Source organism: Zalophus californianus, chromosome 13 (genome assembly GCF_009762305.2).
Source record: "Zalophus californianus isolate mZalCal1 chromosome 13, mZalCal1.pri.v2, whole genome shotgun sequence".
NCBI lineage: Eukaryota > Metazoa > Chordata > Mammalia > Carnivora > Otariidae > Zalophus > Zalophus californianus.
Window position 1 is genome coordinate 6471130 of NC_045607.1, and position 21871 is coordinate 6493000.

Genomic DNA, 21871 nt, shown 5'->3' on the forward strand with positions numbered 1-21871 from the left:
GGGGTCAGGGCGTGGGGGAGGGGGGAGGAGAGGAAGGGAGAGGGGGGCCGGCAGAGAAGTGCAGACAGGAGGAAGCCCTGGGGGCGCCGGCCCCCATGACTGCAGTCCCATTCCCTTCACAAATACGCCCAGCCCTCCATCTCCAAGCCTCGAGCCTCGGTGCCCCTGGGACGTGCCAGGGGCTGAAGTTGGAGGCTGCCCACCAAGTAGAGAAAGCAGTATTCCTTGTGGCGGACTGCCACGTTGTCCAAATATCTCGCTTTATGGAAACTCAGCCAAATCAAAAGAGGAGAAATAAAACGGGGGCCTTTCACCCCACTTCCCCCTTAAGGGCCTTATAAGGGACAGACCTGGCTGCTGACAGGGGTCTGGGGAGGGTGAAGGTCCTGGGAATGGAGCAGGACCAGTGCCCCCAACCCCAGGGCCGCCCTCCTGCGTGTGAGCGTGTGTATGTGCGTGAGAGAGACAGAGAGGGTGTGAGCGTGTATGATGGTGTGTCTGAGGAAGTATGCGTTTGCGTGAGAGGGCGTGTGTGTGGGAATATGTTGGCGAGAGTGTGGCAGGGTGTGAGAATGTCTTATGTGACCAACACACATGTGTGAGCGTTCAAGATAACGTGTGAGAGTCTGTCGCCTGAGTATATGCGTGAGCGTGTGCGAGCGTGTGGGCAAGAGCGTGTGAGCGTGCGAGGGCCGGGGTTGGGCCGGTGGCAGGCGTCCTGAGCAGGGGCTCCGAGGAGAGGTTAAGAGCCAGGCTCTGGGTGTGAATCCCGACTGGGCCCCTCGGGAGGTCACTAGCCATCGGTTGGCCAGTTGTCTCTCTGAGCCTCAGACTATGATGTGGGGAATCCTGCTACTGCGTCCTTCCTGGGTGTTATGACTAGTCAATGAGATCACGAACAATGAGCTCCTAATCCAACTCACGGGACACGGGATGAACCTGACCAAAGGCTGTCGTTGTTCTCAATGTATCACTCACAGTCAGGCTAGGCCCTGTGGTACCCCAGAGGCCCGGGGAAGAAAATGAACGACGTGCTAACCCAGGCTGGGAGAGCCCGGAGGAAGGGGATTGGGGGGGGGAGGGGCCTCCAGGGCGGGTGACCTGGGTGCTGGGAGGATTTTGTGGACAGAGCAGGGCCTGGTCCTGGTGCTCACGGCCTTCCCTCCAACCCTAGGTACAGGAGGGGTGTGCGGGGCCTGATTCCCTGCCTGTGGCTGATTTAGTGTCTTGAATCTCAGGCAAGACACTCATTTGGTAAAAAGGTAGGAAATACACAGAAACACAAGGAAGATCCATGTGCCCCAGATCCCAGCACCCAGAAATAGCTGCCACTAACACCTTAGTATGTGGCTGTCCTGCTTACGGGCCCACGCGCTCACGGGTACACATACACATACCACTTTTCCCTAAGTGGGAATCATACGGTAACCACTACCCTTGGACTCACTTTGTTGAACTGCTATAGGACAGAGTCTCGTGTGAGGTGTGACAGCTATTACCCCTGTTGGTGTTGGACAGCTGGAGGGGCTAAACTTCTCTCCTCACCACATGCCCAAGGGTGCCCCAGTCCCCTGTGCAGGTCCTTTGCCCATTTTTTGTGTTAGTGTTTTTGCCTTCTTCTTGTTGATTTTTAACAGTTCTTTATATATTAAGGTTTTACCCCTCTCTGTACATTGGACAGTCAGAGGGACTCCCCAACTCCCTGGGGCAGGGGCAGACCCAGCCAGATTCTGGGCTCTGGGTGCTTGGCTCCAGGACCCCCAGCCTGCCTAGGAATCCTGGAATTCGGCGGCAGGAAGTGGCTAGGCCGGTAGGGCAGTGAGAGGCAGTGGGAGGCAGTGGCAAGGAAAGAAGAGAGAACGTTCAGGACTTAAATCAGAGGCTCTGAGTGACAGAGCCTTAATGGGAGGCAGATGGAGGAAACAAGGTTGCCCTTGCTGACAGGAGGGAGGTCAGGGGTCAAGGAGTTTTCTAAAGACAGGAGCCTGGGCGACAGGCAGGCGGCAGGGCCTGGCTCCACAGTGTGGTGCCCAGGGGCTGTGACAGAGCAGGGGTCAGCTCCTTACTCCTGCTTGTGCAGACCCTCTCAGGCCCACACCTGGAGGAGCTGCCGGACATCCCACGCCTGAAGGCCAGATGTGGGGAAGAGCAGCCCCACCTCCAGACCTGGGTTGGAGTCTCCACCTAGCTGTGCAAGGTTGGGTAAGCCTCCAAACCTCTCTGAGCCTGTTTCCTTGTTTGAAAATAGTATAATACCATCATTTACTTAATGGGATTTATTGAGATTAACACAGTGCTTGGCGCATCAGAAAGGCTCAGTAAATAAAAGCTAACTCCTTACCGTTCCTTTACTGGCCACAAGACAATTAGAATTTTCTTGTTGGCAGAGCCCACCAGCAACATCAAGGACCTCTTCATTGGCTCCAAGACTGTCAGAGCTGAAGGGCCTTCGGGTTACGGGTGAGGAAACTGAGACCCAAAGACCAGAAGGGCCATGCCGGGGGTCATCCCTCAGAGCAGTCTTAACTGTGTCCTCCAAAGAGACATGTTCAAGTCCTAGCCTCTGGTACTTTTGACTGTGATCTTATTTGGAAATAAGGGGTTTTTTTTTTTTGGTTTTTTTTTTTTTTTGGTTTTTTTGTTTTGTTTTGTTTGCAAATATAATCAAGTTAAAATGAATTCCTACCAGATTAGGGTATGTCCTAAATCCGGTGACTGGTGTCAGTTAGAAAGGACAAGGAGATTTGCCAGAGACACAGACACGGAGAAAGACCATGTGAACACAGAAGTGTGCAGAAATGGGAGTGGAGCTGCCACAAGCCAAGGAAAGCCTGGGGCCACCAGAAGCTGGCAGAGGCAAGAAAGGAACTTTCCCTGGAGTCTTTGGATGGAGCTGCGTCCCTGCCTGCCGACACTTTGATTTCAGACTTCCGGCTCCCAGAACTGGGAGAGAATACATTTCTGTTGTTCCCAGCCGCCCAGTCTGTGATGCTTTGTTATGACAGCCTTAGGAAAAGAGTGGAGCCAGGCAGAAGCAGGCCTCAGCCCAGGCGGTCCCCCAGGTCTGTCCTGGACCCCATTCTAAACAGGCCTCCTCCAGTTACTCACCACATGCCCAAGGGTGCCCCAGTCCCCTGACCTGTGCCACAGAGCAAGTGACCCTGAATCCAATGGGAAGGGCTGAGAAGCCTCTGGGCTGCCTGTTGGTTGCTATACCACTCAGGACCTTGGGGTCAAGAAGCAGGGTGTGGACCCTTAAAATAGGGGTAGACATTCCCAACCCCCCTCCCAGGGTAACACCTGGGGAGACTGAGGCACATTTGAGCAAGTGCCCCATTCAGGTGCTCATTGTTGCCAGATGGGAGTTTGGGCCCAAGTACCCAATCATCTGATTTTACAAGATAAGATGGAAAGCTCCATATCAGTGTGAGCAGCATTTCCCAATGTCACTCAAGAAGACACTTCTCGGGGCATCTGGGTGGCTCAGTCAGTTAAGCATCTGCCCTCGGCTCAGGTCATGATCTCAGGGTCCTGGGATCAAGTCCCGCATCCGGCTCCTTGCTCACTGGGGAGTCTGCTTCTCCCTTTCCCTCTGCTGCTCCCCCTGCTTGTGTTTTTTTTTTTTTCTCTCTCTCTCAAATAAATAAAGAAAATCTGAAGAAGTAGAAGAAGAAGGAGGAGGAAAGGGAGAAGAGACGGGGGAATAGGAGGAAGAAGACCCTTTTCTCCTGGAGTGAGAACCCAGGCAGTCATGTACTGGGAGCCATGGACCCGGTGGTCTGCAGTCCCTTCTGCCAAGCCCAAGCTGCCCACCCCCACCCCTCCTTCTGGGCCTTCTAGGCAATAGAGGCAGAGACAAAAAGGTGTTTTGAGTGCCCAATGGGGATTTTGATAGCTGGTCATTTGATCTGCACAACCACCTTGTAAACTTAACGACAATAACAGCCAGCCATTAATTATGCAGCCCCTGCTGCATACTAGACCCTGCTGGGTCCTCATAGCCAGGCCTGGGGGGAGTGCTTTAGATTGGGTTTCCCCAATCTAAAGTAAATCTGTTCTGCTCTTGGTGGGGGAGCCGAACATACACATCGGATTGTCTCCAAATGCCTCTCTAGACCTTTTCTCCTTCACTCAACAACTCTCGCCTCTGGCAGGTGCCTGATGGGAGCGACTTCCAAGGGCCCATGGTTGGGCGGGGGAGGGGGGAGGCCAAGGCGCTATGCGAACGCTGGGACCCTCACGCCTCTTCAGAAAGGACTTTGCAGAATCATGAAGACATCAGGGCTCTGATGTGGGACTCGAGGTGGTCGAGGTTCACGTGGATGGCCTAAGATAAGATGCCTAAGCCCCAGAAAGTGGCCCCAGGCTTGAGTTCCTTCCTGCTAGACTCCAAGTCCCTGACACTCACAGAGCTCTGGATCCAAGATCTTGGGTGGGTGCTATTACCCCCGTTTTACGGATGAATAAACTAAAGTTCACTGAGTCCATCAGAGCAGGAAGTGGAAGGAGCTAGCTGCCTGCAGGGCCAGGAGCTCCGGGGGACGGGGACCGAGAGTGAGGAACTGTCCCCGCCGCCCGGCGGGGTGGGTGGGCGTCCACTCAGCGTCGGGGGAAGCGAGCCCCAGGCCAAGCCGGAAGAAGCCCGGGTCGGATCCGAGTCCAGGGCGGCTCGTAGGCGCCCGGGGGTTCCAGTCACCTCCACCGGCCGGGGAACTCGGGCAGCGGCCGGCCGGGGCGCGCAATGGGGCGGAGCTCGGACGGCGCCCAGCGGCCGCGGGCGGGATCGCAGGGCGGAGCGGGGCCATGCCGGGCCGGGGCTGGCAGAGGCGGACCCGCCTTGGGCCGGGATCGGGTTTGCGGGGTCGGGGAGGGGCGGTCCGCACCCTCCGCTCCACCCGGGCCGGCCGCGGCCCCGGGGATACCCTCCAGCTCACTCTCCGGGTCGCGCCGCGGTCCTCCGAGCCCACAGGAGGCGCTGTCGCCACCGGTCGCTTTCCTGGCCGGCGCAGGCCGGAAGTGCGAGGGTCACTTCCGGCGCGGAGCAGCGGGGTGGGCGGCGGGGCGCGGGGGCTGGGCCAGCAGAAGCCAGGTCAAGCCCGCGGCTGCCCGAACGCGCCCAGTCTGCTTCTCGGCCTCCCCCGAAGGTGCGGCCGCCCTGCCGCGCCCGAGGCCGGCGCGATGCCGTTCCTGCACGGCTTCCGGAGGATCATCTTCGAGTACCAGCCGCTGGTGGATGCGATTCTGGGCTCCCTGGGGATCCAGGACCCCGAGCGGCAAGAGCCCCTGGACGGGTAACTAGTTCCCTTGCCGCCGGCGGGCCGACCCGGCGCTGCTTCCCTAGAATTGTCACCGCAAGCGCCGTAGGGGTGGCTGTGTCCCCACCGTACGGGTGAAGAGGCAGGTGGAGGCCGGAGTTGTGTTGCTTCGAGCGGGAGCCCCTGCACCCGGCCCAAATGTTGCCCTTTGCAGGGCGGAGCGTGCTCCAGGCCCGCGCACGGAGGCCGGGAGGGTTGGAGTGCCGGCAGGGCCTCTGCCTCGGTGCCCCACCCAGTGCCCAGCCCGCCTGCTGCCGGTTGCGAGGGAGCAGGGTGGAGTCTGTGAGGGCCTCAGTTTTTACCCCAAGCAGTGCGAAGATGAGCTCTGTAGCTGAGCTTGCCTTTCACGTAGACAAGAGCAGGTGTATCCGCGAACCCGTGGGAAAGGTGTTCAGGGATACAGCCGTGAGCTAAACAAAACCCCCAGCGTCGGTGATGCTTATGCTTCGGAGGAGAGAGACACGAGCATGAGTCAGGTGTATGTACATTGGGTGTAATGGAGACAAGAGCAGAGGAAAGCGGAAGCAGGGCTGTGTTTCTGGGATCCGTTGGAATTTCAAACACAGTGGGTATTACGCGTCTCTCTAGGGACTTCGGTGGAGACAGGCTTGCTTCATCACTGCTCTGTTCACTTGGAGGCTTGTTCTGAAAACACAGTGTAAGGTGTTTCCTTAACTCGGAGACTGTCCTGGGGGAGGACAGCAAAGCGGGTGCTGCATGGCCTTTTGTAGTCCCAGAATTTTTGCTTGGTATCGGTGGTGCACTGGGCACCCTCCCGGGCTGGGGAAAGAGACGGAATCCGGCCCAAGCAGTAAGGATGGCACCTTGATCCTGATAATTGAAGGGTTGAAGAGGGATGAGGCTAAGGGGAGTGGGGAGCGTTGGTGAGGAAGGGAAGCCTCACCCGGAGGAGGTGGCGGCCTGTGAAGGAACTGTGTACCGGTTCACGGAGCTGTCCCTGGGCCTGCGCTTTTGGGGAGGTGGGCAGGTAGGGTGGGGGCTAGGGTGTGAAGGGCCATGTGTGCGCACAGCCTTCTGGGGACAGGGGGTGGGGGCGTGGGGTAAGCGTCTCTGAGTGTGAGTGCGGCAGGAGGGCCTGGGCGGCCCCGGCTGCCAGGGTTGCCTGGTCTGGTCTGGCCGCCTTGGCAGCTCAGGGATGGTCAGTGTCAGGGGAAGGGGTGTCAGCGTCCACTTCTTGCTCCTGGCTCTGCAAAGGCTCCCTTCAGGCCCAGCAGCACAGCTGTGTGAGGCTTTGTACCCGAGCCAGGGACCAGATTGTCTGGGCAACTGGGGAGGAGGCTGGAGTCAGCCCCAGTTCTTTCTCAGCAAACCCGAGGAGTCAGCTTGAGTTAAAAGATCCAGCTTGCTCTCTTGCTACCACAGGCCTTTTCCAGAGACTTTCTGCCCCACAGAACCAGGGCCCTGCCTTGGAGGGAGTGGGGGTGATGACAGCAGAAGACCACCCACCCACGGGGTGCCCAGGCTAGCTGGCCTCACAGCTGCCTCCCCCCAACTGGTCCACCCCTCTGCTGCCCCAGGCCCAGTTACGTTGCCAGCGAGGAGAGCCGAATCCTTGTGCTCACTGAGCTGCTGGAGAGAAAAGCCCACTCTCCGTTTTACCAGGAAGGTGTGAGCAATGCCCTGCTGAAGATGGCCGAGCTGGGGCTGACCTGGGCGGCCGACGTTCTCCTGCGCCACGGGGCCAACCTCAACTTTGAAGGTCAGCTGGAGCCCAGAGGGGCTGGGGAGGGATAGGTGGCTTAAGGGTGGCTCTGCCTTTCTGGTTCTCTTGGGAGCCGCTTCTCTTATTTCTTCCATGCGTGGCGACTGAGGAACCCCATCCCCCTGTGGGCTTTCAAATGGCTCTGACCCCCTCTGGTCCGAGAGTGAGTTTGTTGCTGCCTCCACCATGTGCTTGATCAGCAGACTTTCCCAGCTAAATCCCCGCTTCCATTAACATGAAAATGCGGCTGCTGGCACTGTGCCCAGAGCTCAGGGAGAGCAATTTTCTGCCAGTTATTCTGAGCCATCTCGCATTTTTGCCCATGCCACAAGGAGAGGCGATAACACAGAAGTGACGCTGGGTATAAATCACGGCAGGGACCGGTTAGCTTCTAGCCTGGAGGTGCCAGGGGATGGAGATGGAGCCATTTTCCTTTCCTCTGTGGCTTTCTCACTGGGGAGGGCAGGGTCAGCCAGGAGACATGCAGGGCTGACTCGTGACCAATGCAGGTCTTTGAGCTGCCACAGTATGTGGCTGGGCACGCCTCCCCTCCCCGTGTGAGGACAGGCACAGAGGGCGCTAGGCTCGGGGAGGGCCAAGGAGCCCAGGGTGCGGGCTGTTATGAAGTCAGTCACTTGGAGACTGGCTTCGAGAACGTGGCTGTTACTGTGAGGCTTCAGGAGCCGTCGTTTGAGGTGCCTCTTCCCAGCAGCCTGAGAAGAGGCGCCTTGTCTTACGGTTCCATTTTACAGAAGAGACTAAAGCCCAGACAGAGGGGCTGCCTGACTCCAGCGCCTGCGTTCTGGTCTCTGCTGGGGGTGGCTCTGTCCGGACCCCTCACGGTGCCAGAAGCCCGGGTCTCCGATGGGAGGGCTGGGGCGAGCCAGAGGCCGGGTGCGGACAGGCAGGCCTGACACGAGCCATGTCCGTGCTTTCAGACCCTGTCACTTACTACACGGCCCTGCACATCGCTGTCCTGCGAAACCAGCCAGACATGGTGGAGCTGCTGGTGCGCCACGGGGCGGACATTAACCGGAGGGACCGGGTAAGAGCCGGGTCCGGCCTGCTCGGAAGCAGGGATGTGGTGGGGGGAGGGGCCATGAGCAGCCTCCCAGGCCCCCCGGGCCCACTCAGTTGTGCTTTCTTGGCTCAGATCCACGAGAGCAGCCCCTTGGACCTGGCCAGTGAGGAGCCCGAGCGCCTGCCCTGCCTGCAGCGCCTCCTGGACCTCGGAGCGGATGTCAACGCGGCTGACAAGCATGGTGGGTGCCTCCCAGGGGAAAGCAGGGTGCCTTGTGAGGGAAACCCAGAGCAGAGCACCCTAGGGCAGTGGCTAGGCATACAGGCTGGATGCAGCCTGTCTGATGACACAGCGCAGCCAGGCTCACAGTGGATTTTGTTGACCTGCAGAGGCTTTTGGGAAGTGGTGCGGCCACTGGCCCCACACGAGCTCCTTGAGGTCTGTCTGTAGGATGAAGTGGGGCATGCGTGTGGTCAGATTCTGGGGCGGGGGTCGGGGGGAGCCATGACTTCTTCTTGGCAAAGACTCAGGTCTCAGGTGGCATCTGAGTGTCCTGAAAAATCCCACCTCTTCTGTCCACTCTGCTCCTGGTTTTGTGTGGGTGGAAAGAGAATGACCGCAGACCGGTCACCCTCAGCCTTGGCTGAGGGGTCAATCATTTTTAAAGGGGCACCTGGCTGGCTTCAGTTGGTAGAGCAGCACACGACTTGATCTCAGTGTTAGGAGGTGAAGCCCCACGTTGGGTGTCGAGGTTACTTTAAAATCCTTGGGGCGCCTGGGTGGCTCAGTGGGTTAAGCAGCTGCCTTCGGCTCAGGTCATGATCCCAGGGTCCTAGGATCGAGCCCCGCATCAGGCTCCCTGCTCCGCGGGAAGCCTGCTTCTCCCTCTTCCACTCTCCCTGCTTGTGTTCCCTCTTCACTGTGTCTCTGTCAAATAAATAAAATCTTTAAAATAAATAAATAAAATCCTTGAAAACAAACAAACAAACAAAAGTTGACTTTCTCATCCTGAGTGGTTTCCCTTGCACCTCAGGGGTTGCCCTGACCTCAGCTTCCTGGTCCCCACTCCTCCTCATTCTCTGTCTCCTGTAGGAAAGACTGCTCTGCTCCACGCCTTGGCCAGTAGCGACGGGGTGCAGATTTATAACACTGAGAACATCCGGCTCCTACTGGAAGGAGGTGAGACTCGTCTGCAGGCTGTTCCTAGGCCTTGCCCTTCCCTCCCACCATTACACACGAAGCACTACTTTGCAGGGGTTTAAGACCTCCCATCTTCTCTTTTCCTGACTGGCTCTTATAGGCGCAGATGTCAAGGCCACCACCAAAGATGGGGACACCGTGTTCACCTGCATCATCTTCCTGCTTGGTGAGACCGTGGGAGGGGACAAAGAGGAGGCCCAGATGATCAGCCGCTTCTGCTTCCAAGTCACGCAGTTGCTGCTGGCCCACGGGGCCGACCCCAGCGAGTGCCCAGCCCACGAGTCGCTCACACACATCTGCCTCAAGAGCTTCAAACTGCATTTCCCTCTCCTGCGCTTCTTGCTGGAGTCCGGAGCAGCCTATAACTGTTCCCTCCATGGTGCATCCTGCTGGTCTGGCTTCCACATCATCTTTGAGCGGCTCTGTTCCCACCCAGGCTGTGCTGAAGATGAGAGCCACGTGGACCTCCTGCGCAAGGCCGAGACCGTCCTGGATCTCATGGTGACTAATTCCCAGAAACTTCAGCTGCCTGAAAACTTCGATATCCATCCTGTGGGCAGCCTGGCAGAAAAGATCCAGGCCCTTCACTTCTCCTTGAGGCAGCTGGAGAGCTATCCTCCGTCCCTCAAGCACCTGTGTCGCGTTTATATCCGGCTCTATCTCCAGCCCTGGCCTGTGGATGTGAAGGTCAAAGCCCTACCTCTGCCCGACAGGCTGAAGTGGTACCTCCTTAGTGAGCACAGCGGTGCTGTTGAAGAGGACATCTGACCATTGCCAAACCGAAGGGAGCAGGGTCTGGGCAGCTCAGTCTCCCGGTGGATTTTGGTACCTGCGGCAGCCTTAGGGGAGAACCTTCTGGCCTTCTGTCAGAAGGTAGAGGTTGGGAGACGAGACTTGATCCTCACTGCGTACCAAGAAAACCAGGTGGAGCCCAGCAGCTGCAGTCATTCCAGTGGGAAAAGGCTTCGTCTTCCAGGGGGACTGCCCCTCTTCTGTTTGGCAGAACTCCCAGTCTCAACCACATTGGGAAAAAGGACCGGGTTTAGATTTGGGACGAGTGTACACCCTGTTCATCTACGGGGAGCATCAGGCAGGGTGGCTCTGAGTCTCGGTCCTGAGAACTGCAGGAGGCTGGTCTGTCTTGCATGGGGCCCAGCTGAAGTCAGAAGGAAGCACGGCGGGCCTGTGGGGGCACAACCCCACTGAGGCCCTTCACTCCCACCTCGCCCCATGCTAGATTATTAGGTCACTTACAAAAGTGCTTTCGGTGGGCCAGGGAGAAAGCTGAGCTGACCCCTGCCGCCTTTGGCTGCTCTGGGGCCAGGTCATCCATGGCCCGGCCCACCAAGGCACAGGACTGGATTCCGGTGGCAGCCCTATGCCAAACCTGGGATCTTGGGGGACTGTGCCTTCTAAAAAGCAATCCTGCATGACCAGGGACAGTCCTTTCCAAAATGTCTGTTTTATGAGGGGTTCATCTGATCATGAAAGCTACCAATACTGCAAGCTGACTACTGTCCACACTGAGCCCTCACGAAGCCGCTTCCCAGTCACGTGGGTCCTTGTGAGTTGTGTAATGCTGGGGAGGCAAGCTGAGGCAACTAAAGGCTACATTATAAAGAAAAATGTTTCTCTTGGCCTTCAAGGTCCTTGTATGCCGTTTTGGCCCCCTCCGCACCCTCCCCCAGCCTAGGACAAAGGCTCGCACCCAGCCATTAAGAGGTGAGAGGCACAAGGGGATGGCAGCATCTGGTGGGGACAGTATCCAAGCAGCCCCGCACTGTTGTCCCAGTAAAGAAGAGCACCACTCCAGACTGGCCAGGGCCTTCCCAGTACAGGATTTACCCTTTTATTTTTTGACTGAAAATGCTCACCAAGGAGGAGCTGCAAGGCACAGCCAAGGGTGAGGCTGCAGACTTCCCTTGCTGTAGCCCGTTGTGACAGTCACGTCAGGGACACCAGGGCTCCCATCACCAAACAGGCCTCAGAACATGAGTATCCCTGGCAGCTGCAGGCTCCACGGCCTGGCTCCTCTCCTCCCCCCAAGGGAAAAAGTCCTCAACAACCGAGAGTTCTCTTCCTCTTAAGGCACCCAGGCCTGTGGCTGGAAGGCTAGGTGGTTGAAAAAGGGAGATCCAGAAAACCTCCCACTTCTGGTGGGATCACTGTATTCTCACGTGGGGAGCCCCAGGGGCCCTGGAGTCCCATGGTCTGCACTGCCCGGTCCCAGCCTCTCAGGGCCGCAGAGCCAGGCTCCAGCCTCACACTCTGTTCAGTGGCACCCCTCCCCACTGGGTCCCATTATGCCTTTTGAGAAAGAGTCTAGTGATGGACGGCAGACAGGTATATTTAGCAGTCTCGCTCAGCACTCCCGAACCATCATCATGGAGCCTCTGGGTCTTGCCCGGCTGCCAGCCCCCCACCCCGCACTGGTCCCTTTCTCCGGCCATCCCCTGCTCATCTCAGGGCTAAGCTGTAGACGTGGTAGATCTCATCGGGGAGGTTCTCCTGGCGCTCCTGGGCTAGGAGGCTGAGGCCTGCGCTGCGGACGATCCTGTGGACCACCTCGAGGTCCCGGCACACGCTGCTGTCCACGTCGTCCAGGATCACGCCCTCCTGGGCCATGTTGTCTTTGATGACGATGATGCCGTTGGGGCGCAGGCCCTGCTTGCAGCGCCGCAGGAACTCCGCCAGGTGCTGATCAGTCAGGTGGCCTGGGGACAGCAGAGGCTGGAGTCACGAGGGAGTGGTGCCAAGCGCGTTCATACCACTGGCCCGGTCTCTCAGCCCCCGCTCAGACTTACTGAGCTCTGTCTAAACGCACGGGGCCTCCCTGGTGCTCAGCAGTCCAGAGAGGCTTACCAGATCCCGTTCTCTGTAAGAGGAAGCTGGCCCAGAAGCCACTCACCCAAGGGCTGTCATAAAGTACACAACCGGGATCGCGCCCTGACCTGGTGACTTCTGGGCCCTGCCCAACACCTAGGCTCCAGGCTGCCACCCCCTCCCCCCCCCGAGGCCTGGATCAGGGAGTGCATAACCAAACCGTTCCTTCCCTACCAGAGTTCCACACAGGCTCTTAGGGACCACAAAATACAGGGCCAGACCCAGTGTGTCCCCAGCAGGGCTGTGGTGTCTGCTGTGGAGTGGGTGGCCAACTGCTGGTACAGCGGTCTGCCCGCCAGGTCAGCAGCCCAGGGAGAGCACCCGGGGCGTGCTGTGGGGCTGAGTGGGTGCAGGAGGGGCGGCAAAGCAAGGCTCACTTGCTGTGAACAGCAGGGGCAGCCGAGGCTTCGATTTTTCCTCTTATTAAAAAGCATTTACTTACAAAAACTCATTTCCACATAATTTGAATGCAGTTATTGGTCATTTACGTTTTTTCAACCAAAAACTGTACCCAAGTGGGTCTTAACAGGTACTGACAAAGCATGGAAGGCGAGCCCAGGGAGGACTGGAGAAAGCCCTGCCCTCCTGCCCCCTACAGGAGCACTGGGGCCGCCGTCCAAAGCGGGGGAGGGGGGAGACACGGACCCACCCCTGCAGCGGGAGGTACGTGGAAGGTAGAGAGGGCCACGGAAAGCTCACCTATCACCCACTGGATCCAGATGACATCATAGGAGCTGGGCTCAGGGCTGAAGTCCTGGAGGCCGCAGCAGAAGTAGTTCCTCACCCTCTTGCCCTCGTCCCCCAGGTATGTCCTGGCTTTGACCAGAAAGTCTTCTGTCACATCCACCATGTCCACCACCGTGAAGAGTGGCAGCAGCAGTCGCTTGGTGATCCTGCCTATGCCAGCCCCGCAGTCCAGGGCACAGGAGGTCCCCGTCTTGTTTGGGCCTTCCTGAGAAGCAGGGAAGGCACAGATTCCGTAAGGAAGGCTCAGAGTCCGAGGGACCCTTTCCCCGAGAAGGGGCTGTTCCTCCCAAGCTCCCAGGTACTCAAATCAGGACTGGACACAGGCCGGGGGCTGGCACGGGGGGTCACCCGTGGGTAGGACCACAGCACATTCTTGCCTGGGGGACACATTCCTAAAACGCAAGCCGACTGCCACTTAAAAGTGATTAACTTGAATTTTTGGGTGCATTTATCTCCTCTCACTCCCAACACCCCAGTAAAACCACAGGATGAAAAGAATTCAAGCTGTGAAAAATGGAAGGCCGTCAGTGATTTTCACAGATCAGGGAAGGCGGGAAGTGGGAGGGGAGACCCCACATAGCGTGGGGAGCAAGCACCAGCTTCTGATGCTTGCCAGGGGAGGCTGCAGCCAGGGACACGCCAGCCTGGCACAGTGGAGGGCAGAGCAGGTCAGGAGCCAAGAGTCTGCCTTTAGCAGAACAGCCAGCACCCACAGCCCAACAGCCCGCAGACACGGCAAGAGAGCGGAGGATTCGCCCCTGACAAAACCGAACAGTTAAAGGAAGACTCCGTTCTGGTGCCCAGGAGCCCCCGCACAGCAGCCAGCTCCCATGTGGCAACCTTGAGATGGAGGCCCCAGTCCGCACGCCACCCCCGCACCACCCTTCGAGGCCTGGGTGGTTGACGCCAACCGATAACCAAAGGCCCTGCGGTGGTTCCTGTAAAAGGTGGCGCCCCACGCAGACCAGGCCGGGCCACCAGGGCCACATCCTCTGCTCCTAGGCGGCACGCCAGACCTGCCTACCCTCAAAAACCTCTGCAGGAACTTCCGGGAGCTGCTGATGTCGATGCTGGAGATGTGGCCATACCCCCCGAGCATGCCGTCCACTGTGGGCGGGACTTCCTTCCAGTACGTCTTGGCCTTCGAATAGAACTGTTTCTCGTCTTCTATCACCTCACTTGTCATGCTGTCACCAACCGAGTCAGCTCAGGCACCAAACTCAGCAACAGTGCCTCTTGAACAACAAAAAAGAGCAAATCAGCCAGGTTGAGGGCCTCAGTCTCACCGCATGCTTCACGAGGTCACACAACCCTGCCCGATGTAGAGAAATGTCCAGTGTCCCCAAAACCGCTTCTATCCCGTGGATGACAGTACCTTCTGTCTCTTGTATTCAAGTCATTTTGCAAAATTACCTTTGTACCAGAGGAGGAGACCCAGAGTCCTGGGCTTCTAGTCCTTTCCTTACTAAACATGACACCTGACCCTAGGGCATAGAGAACTCCCAATCTACACTTGAGGGAAGTGAAGCAAGGAGCCCCAGCCTTCTACCGTGGATGTTCTGGCTGATCCTGGGAGGGGCCCGGGGAGTCTGCATGCCTCCCTCTCACTCGCGAGCAAAGAATGGAGCTCGCTGTGGAGCCCGGTCTTTGGTTAACCATGTGCTGGGACAGTGTACCAGGCACTTGTGCCGGGAAGTGGGCAGACAGCTCCATGCACACACTGGCAGCTGCAGGGCCGCAGACAAGTACAAGATGCGGGCGCAGCACACCCGAGAGGAAGTGCGTCCCTGGGGAGCCGAGGAAGGCATCTCGCAGAGAACCACCATTAGCTGAAACAATAAGAAGAGTTCACTAAGCCAATGGGGCAAGCCTGCTCCAGGAAGACAGGTGTGAAAGGCACACACACAGAGTGCCTGCAACTGGAAACACAGGGAGGGGGCACATTCGTAGATTAGACTCCCCGCTAAGAGCAGTGAGGTTGAACTACTCTAGAGTAAGCAGGGAGTGACAAGAGATGTGTGTTTCTGAAAGACTGTGTCAGCAGCCGTGTGGGCTTCGGGGGCGACAGTGAAAGCAGACACACCAAGCGAGTGTTACCATGACAGGTGGAGGGTAACGACAAAGCAAGAGCCAGGGACTGGGGGGGGGGGGGGGGAGGGCACGGCAGCTGCACACCCAGCCAGCCCAGCCACTCATGCCAGGGAGGGACAGAAGGGTCACATCTCTATCCTGAGGCACCGGCCCCCACAACGCATTCGCCATGTGCAGGTGCTGTTCTAGTTGCTCTGAGGCTTGCTGAGACACTGTCTGACCCTCAGGGAGCCTCCAGTCCAGCGGGAGACGGAAACAAGTGGAACCAACTAAAACACAAGGCAGAAACAGTGAGACACTCACTGAGCCGAAAGTCCTGTGGAAACTCAAAAGAATGGAGGACTCCCTTCCGAATGGCAGATGGAGGAGCAGCCGAGAGAAGGCAACCTGAGCGAGGCCCTGAAAGACAGGTGATGGGGGAGGGGGGCTCGAACAGGGACAGACAGAGGGGGCAGCGCCTGTGTGCCACCCGGAAGACGGTTCTGGGGACGGCCTGGGCTGGATGGAATGCAGGAGAGGGTATTATGGGAGATGAGCTTAGACAGGCCGACTGGGCCTGGATCACGGGAGGCCCCAACGATAGGCCGGTGGCCATGGGCCTAGCCCGTTGGTAATGGAACACCACTCAGCTGAGAGTTTCCGAAGGGCCCTAGGTGTGCCAGGCTGTAAGCGGCGACGGGCCCCACCGGCAGAGTGGGGGCCGAGTGGGGGCGGCAGGAACCACTGGCAGTGGGGACGCGCAGCAGCGTCGTGGGAAGACAGCTCTCAGCTTAGGGGTCACATCCTCAGAGGCCCTCCCTGACGGGCCCCGCTAAGGTGGCTTCCTCCAACACCCCAATCCAATCCCCACGTTTTCCTGCCTTCAGAATGTGTACTTCTATCTGAAATTACACTGTTTACTTGCTGTCTAGCCTCCACTGGGACGGAAGCTCCAGAGGTGCAACCTTGCCTTTTCACCACTGTTGTCCCCAGCACCAAGCCCACAGAAGCCCCTTGGTGCAGGGGTGAAGGCCCCCACGGCCCAATCCACCAGGAACACTGCACGACTATGCTCCTGGCGCTTCAGTCCCTCCACCTTTACACCACTCCACTGGGTGGTAGTTAAGTCACTGAGTCCTGGAACACAGGGTGACAGCAAAGCTTCACGTGGGACCCCAGGGGAGTGCTCAAAACAAGTGAAAAACCTCTAGGATGGAGGAATGCCTTAAGGGCTTCAAGAGAAGTCATCTGATGGGAAAGAGAAAAGTGCCCTGAGGCCAAGCATACGGCCCTCGATATGTAATTCAGAGACTGACTATAAGGAGAGAAGGAAAGGGAACAAAACACGAGAAGAGGTGAAGAATTTTCATTGGCCACGTTTGTCACTAATCCCCAACGCACAACTGTACTCTAAACTTGTCCTAGAAGATAAGGAACCTTCCAGAAGCAGCAGGCCCACCTCAGCCCAACAACTCAGGAATGCTCTTCACTGATGCAATCCTGCGTCCACCGCGGTCAGCCCTTTCCAAGGACCGCAGCTAGCCAGCGGAGGCACTGGGGGAGGGTCCCCCTCCCCATCTCCTGGCTCCTTCCTGGATTCGGACATTCCTCACGGACAAGGCCATACTGGCCCTCTGAGGAATCAGAAGAGAAGCGGCAGCATCCACGCGCCCTAACAGGTCCAGTTCTTAGGCCTGTGACTGTCACTGTTTCCGCCCTCTAGAGCCCTTCCGCTGTGTGGAGAGTCCTCCAATCCCCTTCAGATTCTTGAATCAGTTCTCGGGCTGACGCTCCAGCTTCCCTGTTCAGGTTACAAGGGCCTGGGACCACAGTGAAGGCAAGTTTCAACCACTGTGTCCGCTGAAGGGTCCTTTGGGGTAACAGGCCGGCGGCGGGGGCGGGGGGGGGGGAACGCTGGCTCTAAATACAGCATCCCCGCAGCCTGGCTCGCCGCCATGTCCCACACCAGTGGGGGAAAGAGAAAGTGGCGCACTGCTCAACTAGAATGACAGCGCTGAGTCACAGGGTAAAGCAAAAGAACGCAGAAACCTGCTGATAGCCAGGAACGCTATCATTCCTGTATCACATGCAGCGCTGTCCCTGCGAGCTGACAGGAGAGAGGGCCACCGGCCTGAGTGTCGCCACGGAGCTCAGTCTGGGGGCTGCCCGGCCCCCGCCAACAGGCCCCACAGTTGCCATGCCGCAGCCTCTCCACCATTACCCAGGAAGGACGGCATCAAAGCCGGCTCTTCCACTCAGCGCGCAGGCGGGAGCTCGGCAACACCGACCCTGTCCCCATCACTGCTCCCCCATCTTGGCAAACTGCTGGTTTTGTCTTATCTATCTCCCCACCGGCCTGGGAGCTCCTTGGAGCACAGTGGCAACAACCCTGAGATGTATCACCGTATTTCTCTTGCGTCCCACGTAGCATTCAACAAAAAGTTCACTCCCCACGAAATGAACGCAATAAATGTGGGGCCACTCGCCCCCCTGTACTCTCTCTGCCTGCCTGCCTTCCCTCCCAAGGAGGTCAACTTCCTGGGGACAGGGATATGACCTCATTCCCGATTAGCCCAGCACCGGACACAAAGTGGGGGAATGCTAATTGGTTGCTGAATGAACCAAAGAATGAGCTTTGTGGGGCCACGTTTTCCACTTTTGAGAAAATCCTACAAAAATCCAACCATTCAAAACTGGTAACACTGAAGGCCATTACCGACAATGTAATTTTTTTTGCTTTACCAAAAGCCTTACAACATGATTTCTTTAAATGTCAAGGTCCTCTGAATAATCTAATTTACAAGAACTCCACTTACAGGCAGATTCTAGGAACAAGCCAGGGGAGGAACATCCAGGCCAGGAAATGGCAAGTCTAATTTTGACATTTGTTCCAACAGCTGATTCATTAGTAAATGTGACTCCCTGGGGCACTGTCTACACCTTGCCTCCTGGTGTCCACATTGGATTGGGCAGGAGGTCCCCAGGGGTCACAGGGAACAGTGGGGTTGTCAGTCAAATAGCAGAAGTCCTCATATAGTCTGCCCAGGCCGTGGTGAGGAGCTACATGGCTGCAGGGGTGGGAAAGGACCTGGGCACAATCTGGCTTTGTGTGCACTCTCGACTAGCTTGGACGGGAGAAGCCTTTGCTCATAGCAGACACTGTTCGGCAGACAGAATGTGTTGTGCACCATTCACAGTCATCTGGCCACCTCCTCTTCCCCTCCGAGGTGTTGAGGGGGACAGGTGGGCAGCCGCCCCAGCTACTACTTCTCCCAGGATCCATGGAAAGGAACGGTGTTTAAACTGTCACTGACAGTGGTCTGGGGAGGCATCGCATCCACATATTTACCAGTCTCTAAGAAAAAGCCTGAAATTAACAGGAGACAAGAGCCTGCCTGAAGTTACCTCCTCCCTCTTGCAGCCTGCTGAACAGGGCCTGTTCTCCCTGGATCTGAGACAGCAGCTGGACATATGGGAATGGCAAGGTGCTCTATGAAAAAGAAAGGGAAGGAGGAAGTAAAGAAGACTGAAAAAGGCTGGGAGCGGAAGGGAGATGGAGTGTTTAAAAACAAACTAAGGCTCTGGTGGAGTCAAATGAACCACGTCCGAATCCTGGCTTTGCTTCTCTCCGACTGCGTAAGCTCAGACAAGACACTTAAACCTTAGTTAGGAGGTAAGTTTCTTTATAAAATGGGAACAGCAATGTTGACTTTACAAGAATGCTGTGATGATTAAAGGTGGGTGTGAAAGCATCAAGTGATCTGTACAGTGGCAGGCACGTATCATCTCAAGTTTAGAAATCTCTGTCAAAGGAGATTTTCACCAATTCTCTGCCAATTGTAGAGGTCAAAAGGGAAAAATGCAGTGAAATGCCCTAGAAACTGTAGTGTTGGGGGTGCCTGGGTGGCTCAGTTGGTTGGGCGACTGCCTTCGGCTCAGGTCATGATCCTGGAGTTCCGGGATCGAGTCCGACATCGGGCTTCCTGCTCAGCGGGGAGTCTGCTTCTCCCTCTGACCCTCTTCCCTCTCGTGCTTTCTATATCTCATTGCCTCTCTCTAATAAATAAATAAAATCTTAAAAAAAAAAGAAGAAGAAACTGTAGTGTTGGACACACCTAAGGGATTATTACTGTGATGCTAGGGGTCAACCCAGCAGACACACAGCTCTGCAAACGTACAGGAGGGGAGTGAGCGTCCCATCCCTGCAAGCACAGAAACACTGCAGAGATTCTGGAGCCGCTCTCTTTGCGACTCTATGGCTTCTGCTCCCCACCAAAGCATTCCACATGTACTTCCAGCCCTCCCCGCAAACCCAGTTGAGGGATAGAAAACCATTCCACTAAAGGAGTGATGTGCCTTAACACACACACACACAGGAAACCCGGAACAGCATAAGGAGGGAATCCAGACTTCTTAAAACAGTCAAGGCCCTAGTCCTCCAAGGGCTCAGCCCCTCTCCCTGGGCAATGATTCTATACATCCAGACCATCTGCAAGACTACCCCACCCCACCGTCAGGGCCTCCGACACCAGCTGTTTCTATCCCAGAGCGATCCCGCCGTTGATGGGCAGCAGAGCCGGGCTGGGCCTTTCGTTCGATAGGACAGCCCCTCCGCAAACTGGCTGACCTTGGCTCCAAGGGCTCTCGGCGGCGAGCTGTGTTGTGAGCGACACCAGTGTCGAGCCATTATCTGGGGTTGGGTCCAAGGTGAAATAGGATAGCAACTCCCATGCAACGGGCACTACGCTGTGCCCAGCTCCGACCTGAGCGTTTTACTGCGTCCTGACACCTACCCTCCGAGTGCGTGCTCTCCTTAATCCCCGTTTCTCACAGGGGAAACTGAGGCTCAGAGAGGGAAGGGTCTAGCTACGGCCCCGAGACGGCGCGGGGGAGTGCCCCGTCCGGGGTCCGGGCGCCTCGGGCCTTCCTCCTCCACCCGCCGCCACCGGCGGCCCAGGTCCGACCACCCGGGGGCGAGCACGTGGGGGCCCGGGCAGCTCGCGCCGGGTCACGTGACAAGCCGGGGCCGCAGGGCGCCGAGGCAGTTGGGGGCCGGGACCTCCCTTCCCCCGCCGGCCACCGCTCCCCGCTCCGCCTCGCGCTACTCACCCCGGGCGGGGGCTCCCGGGACCCGGGAGAAGAGGACGGGAAAGAAGAAGGGAAGGCGGCCGGGGGCGGCAGCGAAGAACCCACAAGCCCACCACCAGCTCCGCCAGACCACCGACAAACACTACACCCCGCGGCGCGCGCTGCCTTTGTCCGCACACGTCACTTCCCGGCGCCGGCGTGCGGGGCCGCGGCTAGCTCCGCCCCAGGCCGGTTGGCCCCGCCCCATGGGCGGCTGACCTCAGTTGACTCTTGGGTCCCCGGAAGGACCTCTGGACTTCAAAGAGCCTCAGCGCCGCCGAGCCGCTCCTGCCTCCAGCTCGTGCACCAGTCCGGTTAGAGGCCGAAGGCTGGACTTTTAAAAAACGAGAGTTCTGTGGGTTTTCCCCTCGGTATGAAGGGGCGGGAGTTGTGGGGGGAGGGAGCCTTATTCCTCAAATCGTACCCATAACAATTTGCATCTTAAAATAATATACAGATCCACAAAGAAAGAAATACCCTTGACAGTGCCAAGGGGTTGTTACCCCAAATAAACAGAACAAGTACTTGAGGTTTTCCATTCCAAAAAGCCTGCCCTCCCATAGGCTCCTCCCATGTATAGAAATTTTGGTGGGGTCCCCGAAACAACCTTGATGGACTGTGAGTTTGCAGGTGGGTAGGCCTTGTGAACCTCTCCAAGCCTCAGTCTCCTCTTCTGCCAGTGGTAAATGCGTAAGATAGGGGCGCCTGGTTAAGCGTCTGCCTTCGGCTCAGGTCATGATCCCAGGGTCCTGGGATTGAGACCCCCATGGGGCTCCCTGCTCAGCGGGGAGTCTGCTTCTCCCTCTGCCTGCAGCTCCCCCTGCTTGTGTTCCCTCTCTCTATCAAATAAATTAAAAAAAAAATGTGTAGGATATTGCAGGTCAAGCCTTCAGCACTGTGCCTGCAGCGGGCTCTCAGTAAACACAATATTTATGATAAGCTCATTTTTCCTAAACCGATGCCCTGGTCTCAGATTTACAGTGCCCTCCTCTGGGAGGAGGAGATTGGCACACAGGAGATTCTTAAAAGTGTGCTTGCTGGAGCGCCTGGGTGGCTTAGTCAGTTAAGCCTGTGCCTTCGGCTCCAGTCCTGGGCCCAGGGTCCTGGAATCGAGCCCCGCATCGGGCTCTCTGCTCTGCGGGGAGCCTGCTCTCCCTCTCCCTCTGCCTGCAGCTCCCCCTGCTTGTGCTCTCTCTCTGTCAAATAATAAATAAAAAAATTGTGTTTGCTCTAACAAAGTGAAAGCTATGGGGGGGGGAGTGCTGACTGCTGTTGAGTCCCCTAACTCTGGTTATGTATATATTATATGGCATCCTCTCCACAGTACCCCCGGTCAGACTTGGTTCCCCTGGCCTGGGCCCTTCTCCCAAACTTGATTGTCCATGTCTCTAAGGGAAGGGGATAAATCCTGAAAAATCTCAAGTGCTGGGTGTGTCTATAATCTTCCTTTGGGGGCAGCTCTGAGCCCAGCTCTTTTAGGGGTGCCTAAAAATCCACCCCCACCTTTTTTTCCTGTCAATGGAAGAGAAAGTCCCTTCCCTGCACCTGGACTCTGAGGCCTTTCCAGATCTGGACAGCCCTGACCTCAAAGCCTCTTGCATCTCTGAATTCCCAAGCCTTGCACACAGTGGTTGGTCAAGAAATGTTTGCAGCATGCAAGAGCTGGAGGGCTCCTTAGACATCATCTAGTTAGTCCGGTGTTCCTCATCCATTTTTTAAAAAAACCCGCATGCTCTTAGAATAAATATAAAAAATGTTCACCTTTCCCACTCTATATTCTAACTT

General features: G+C 57.1%; 2 protein-coding genes across 6 annotated transcripts; one reads left to right on the forward strand and one right to left on the reverse strand.

Moving 5' to 3' along the window:
- Positions 1 to 4853: 4853 nt before the first annotated feature.
- Positions 4854 to 10937, forward strand: ASB6 (ankyrin repeat and SOCS box containing 6). 2 transcript variants are annotated; one of them, XM_027615507.2, is made up of 6 exons: positions 4882 to 5291; positions 6854 to 7035; positions 7977 to 8083; positions 8192 to 8300; positions 9152 to 9238; positions 9360 to 10937. In XM_027615507.2, the coding sequence occupies exons 1-6, from the start codon at positions 5179 to 5181 to the stop codon at positions 10025 to 10027; spliced, it is 1266 nt and encodes a 421-aa protein (XP_027471308.1). In that variant the 5' UTR covers positions 4882 to 5178; the 3' UTR covers positions 10028 to 10937. The 2 variants fall into 2 exon arrangements, with proteins under 2 accessions (XP_027471309.1, XP_027471308.1); XM_027615508.2 differs by lacking the exon at positions 8192 to 8300 and having other exon boundaries at positions 4854 to 5291; positions 9360 to 9464.
- A 155-nt stretch (positions 10938 to 11092) lies between these two features.
- Positions 11093 to 20388, reverse strand: NTMT1 (N-terminal Xaa-Pro-Lys N-methyltransferase 1). Of its 4 annotated transcripts, XM_027615514.2 has the most exons (5): positions 20069 to 20236; positions 15284 to 15379; positions 13914 to 14124; positions 12842 to 13094; positions 11093 to 11973 (listed from the first exon to the last, which is right to left on the reverse strand). In XM_027615514.2, the coding sequence occupies exons 3-5, from the start codon at positions 14073 to 14075 to the stop codon at positions 11717 to 11719; spliced, it is 672 nt and encodes a 223-aa protein (XP_027471315.1). In that variant the 5' UTR covers positions 14076 to 14124; positions 15284 to 15379; positions 20069 to 20236; the 3' UTR covers positions 11093 to 11716. The 4 variants fall into 4 exon arrangements, with proteins under 4 accessions (XP_027471315.1, XP_027471316.1, XP_027471314.1 ...); XM_027615515.2 differs by lacking the exons at positions 15284 to 15379; positions 20069 to 20236 and adding an exon at positions 20306 to 20388; XM_027615513.2 differs by lacking the exon at positions 15284 to 15379 and having other exon boundaries at positions 20069 to 20234.
- Between the last annotated feature and the right edge of the window lie 1483 nt (positions 20389 to 21871).

Bases quoted from the DNA above. Each gene is read 5' to 3' on its own strand.
- NTMT1 (XM_027615515.2), bottom strand. From the start codon at position 14,075: ATGACAAGTGAGGTGATAGAAGACGAGAAACAGTTCTATTCGAAGGCC. The intron at 13,095-13,913 runs GTAGGCAGGTCT...CCTGCTTCTCAG, and splicing joins TCCTGCAGAGGTTTTTGAGG to GAAGGCCCAAACAAGACGGG. The intron at 11,974-12,841 runs GTGAGCTTTCCG...TGCTGTCCCCAG, and splicing joins CTGGATCCAGTGGGTGATAG to GCCACCTGACTGATCAGCAC.
- ASB6 (XM_027615507.2), top strand. From the start codon at position 5,179: ATGCCGTTCCTGCACGGCTTCCGGAGGATCATCTTCGAGTACCAGCCG. The intron at 5,292-6,853 runs GTAACTAGTTCC...CTGCTGCCCCAG, and splicing joins CGGCAAGAGCCCCTGGACGG to GCCCAGTTACGTTGCCAGCG. The intron at 8,084-8,191 runs GTAAGAGCCGGG...TTCTTGGCTCAG, and splicing joins ACATTAACCGGAGGGACCGG to ATCCACGAGAGCAGCCCCTT.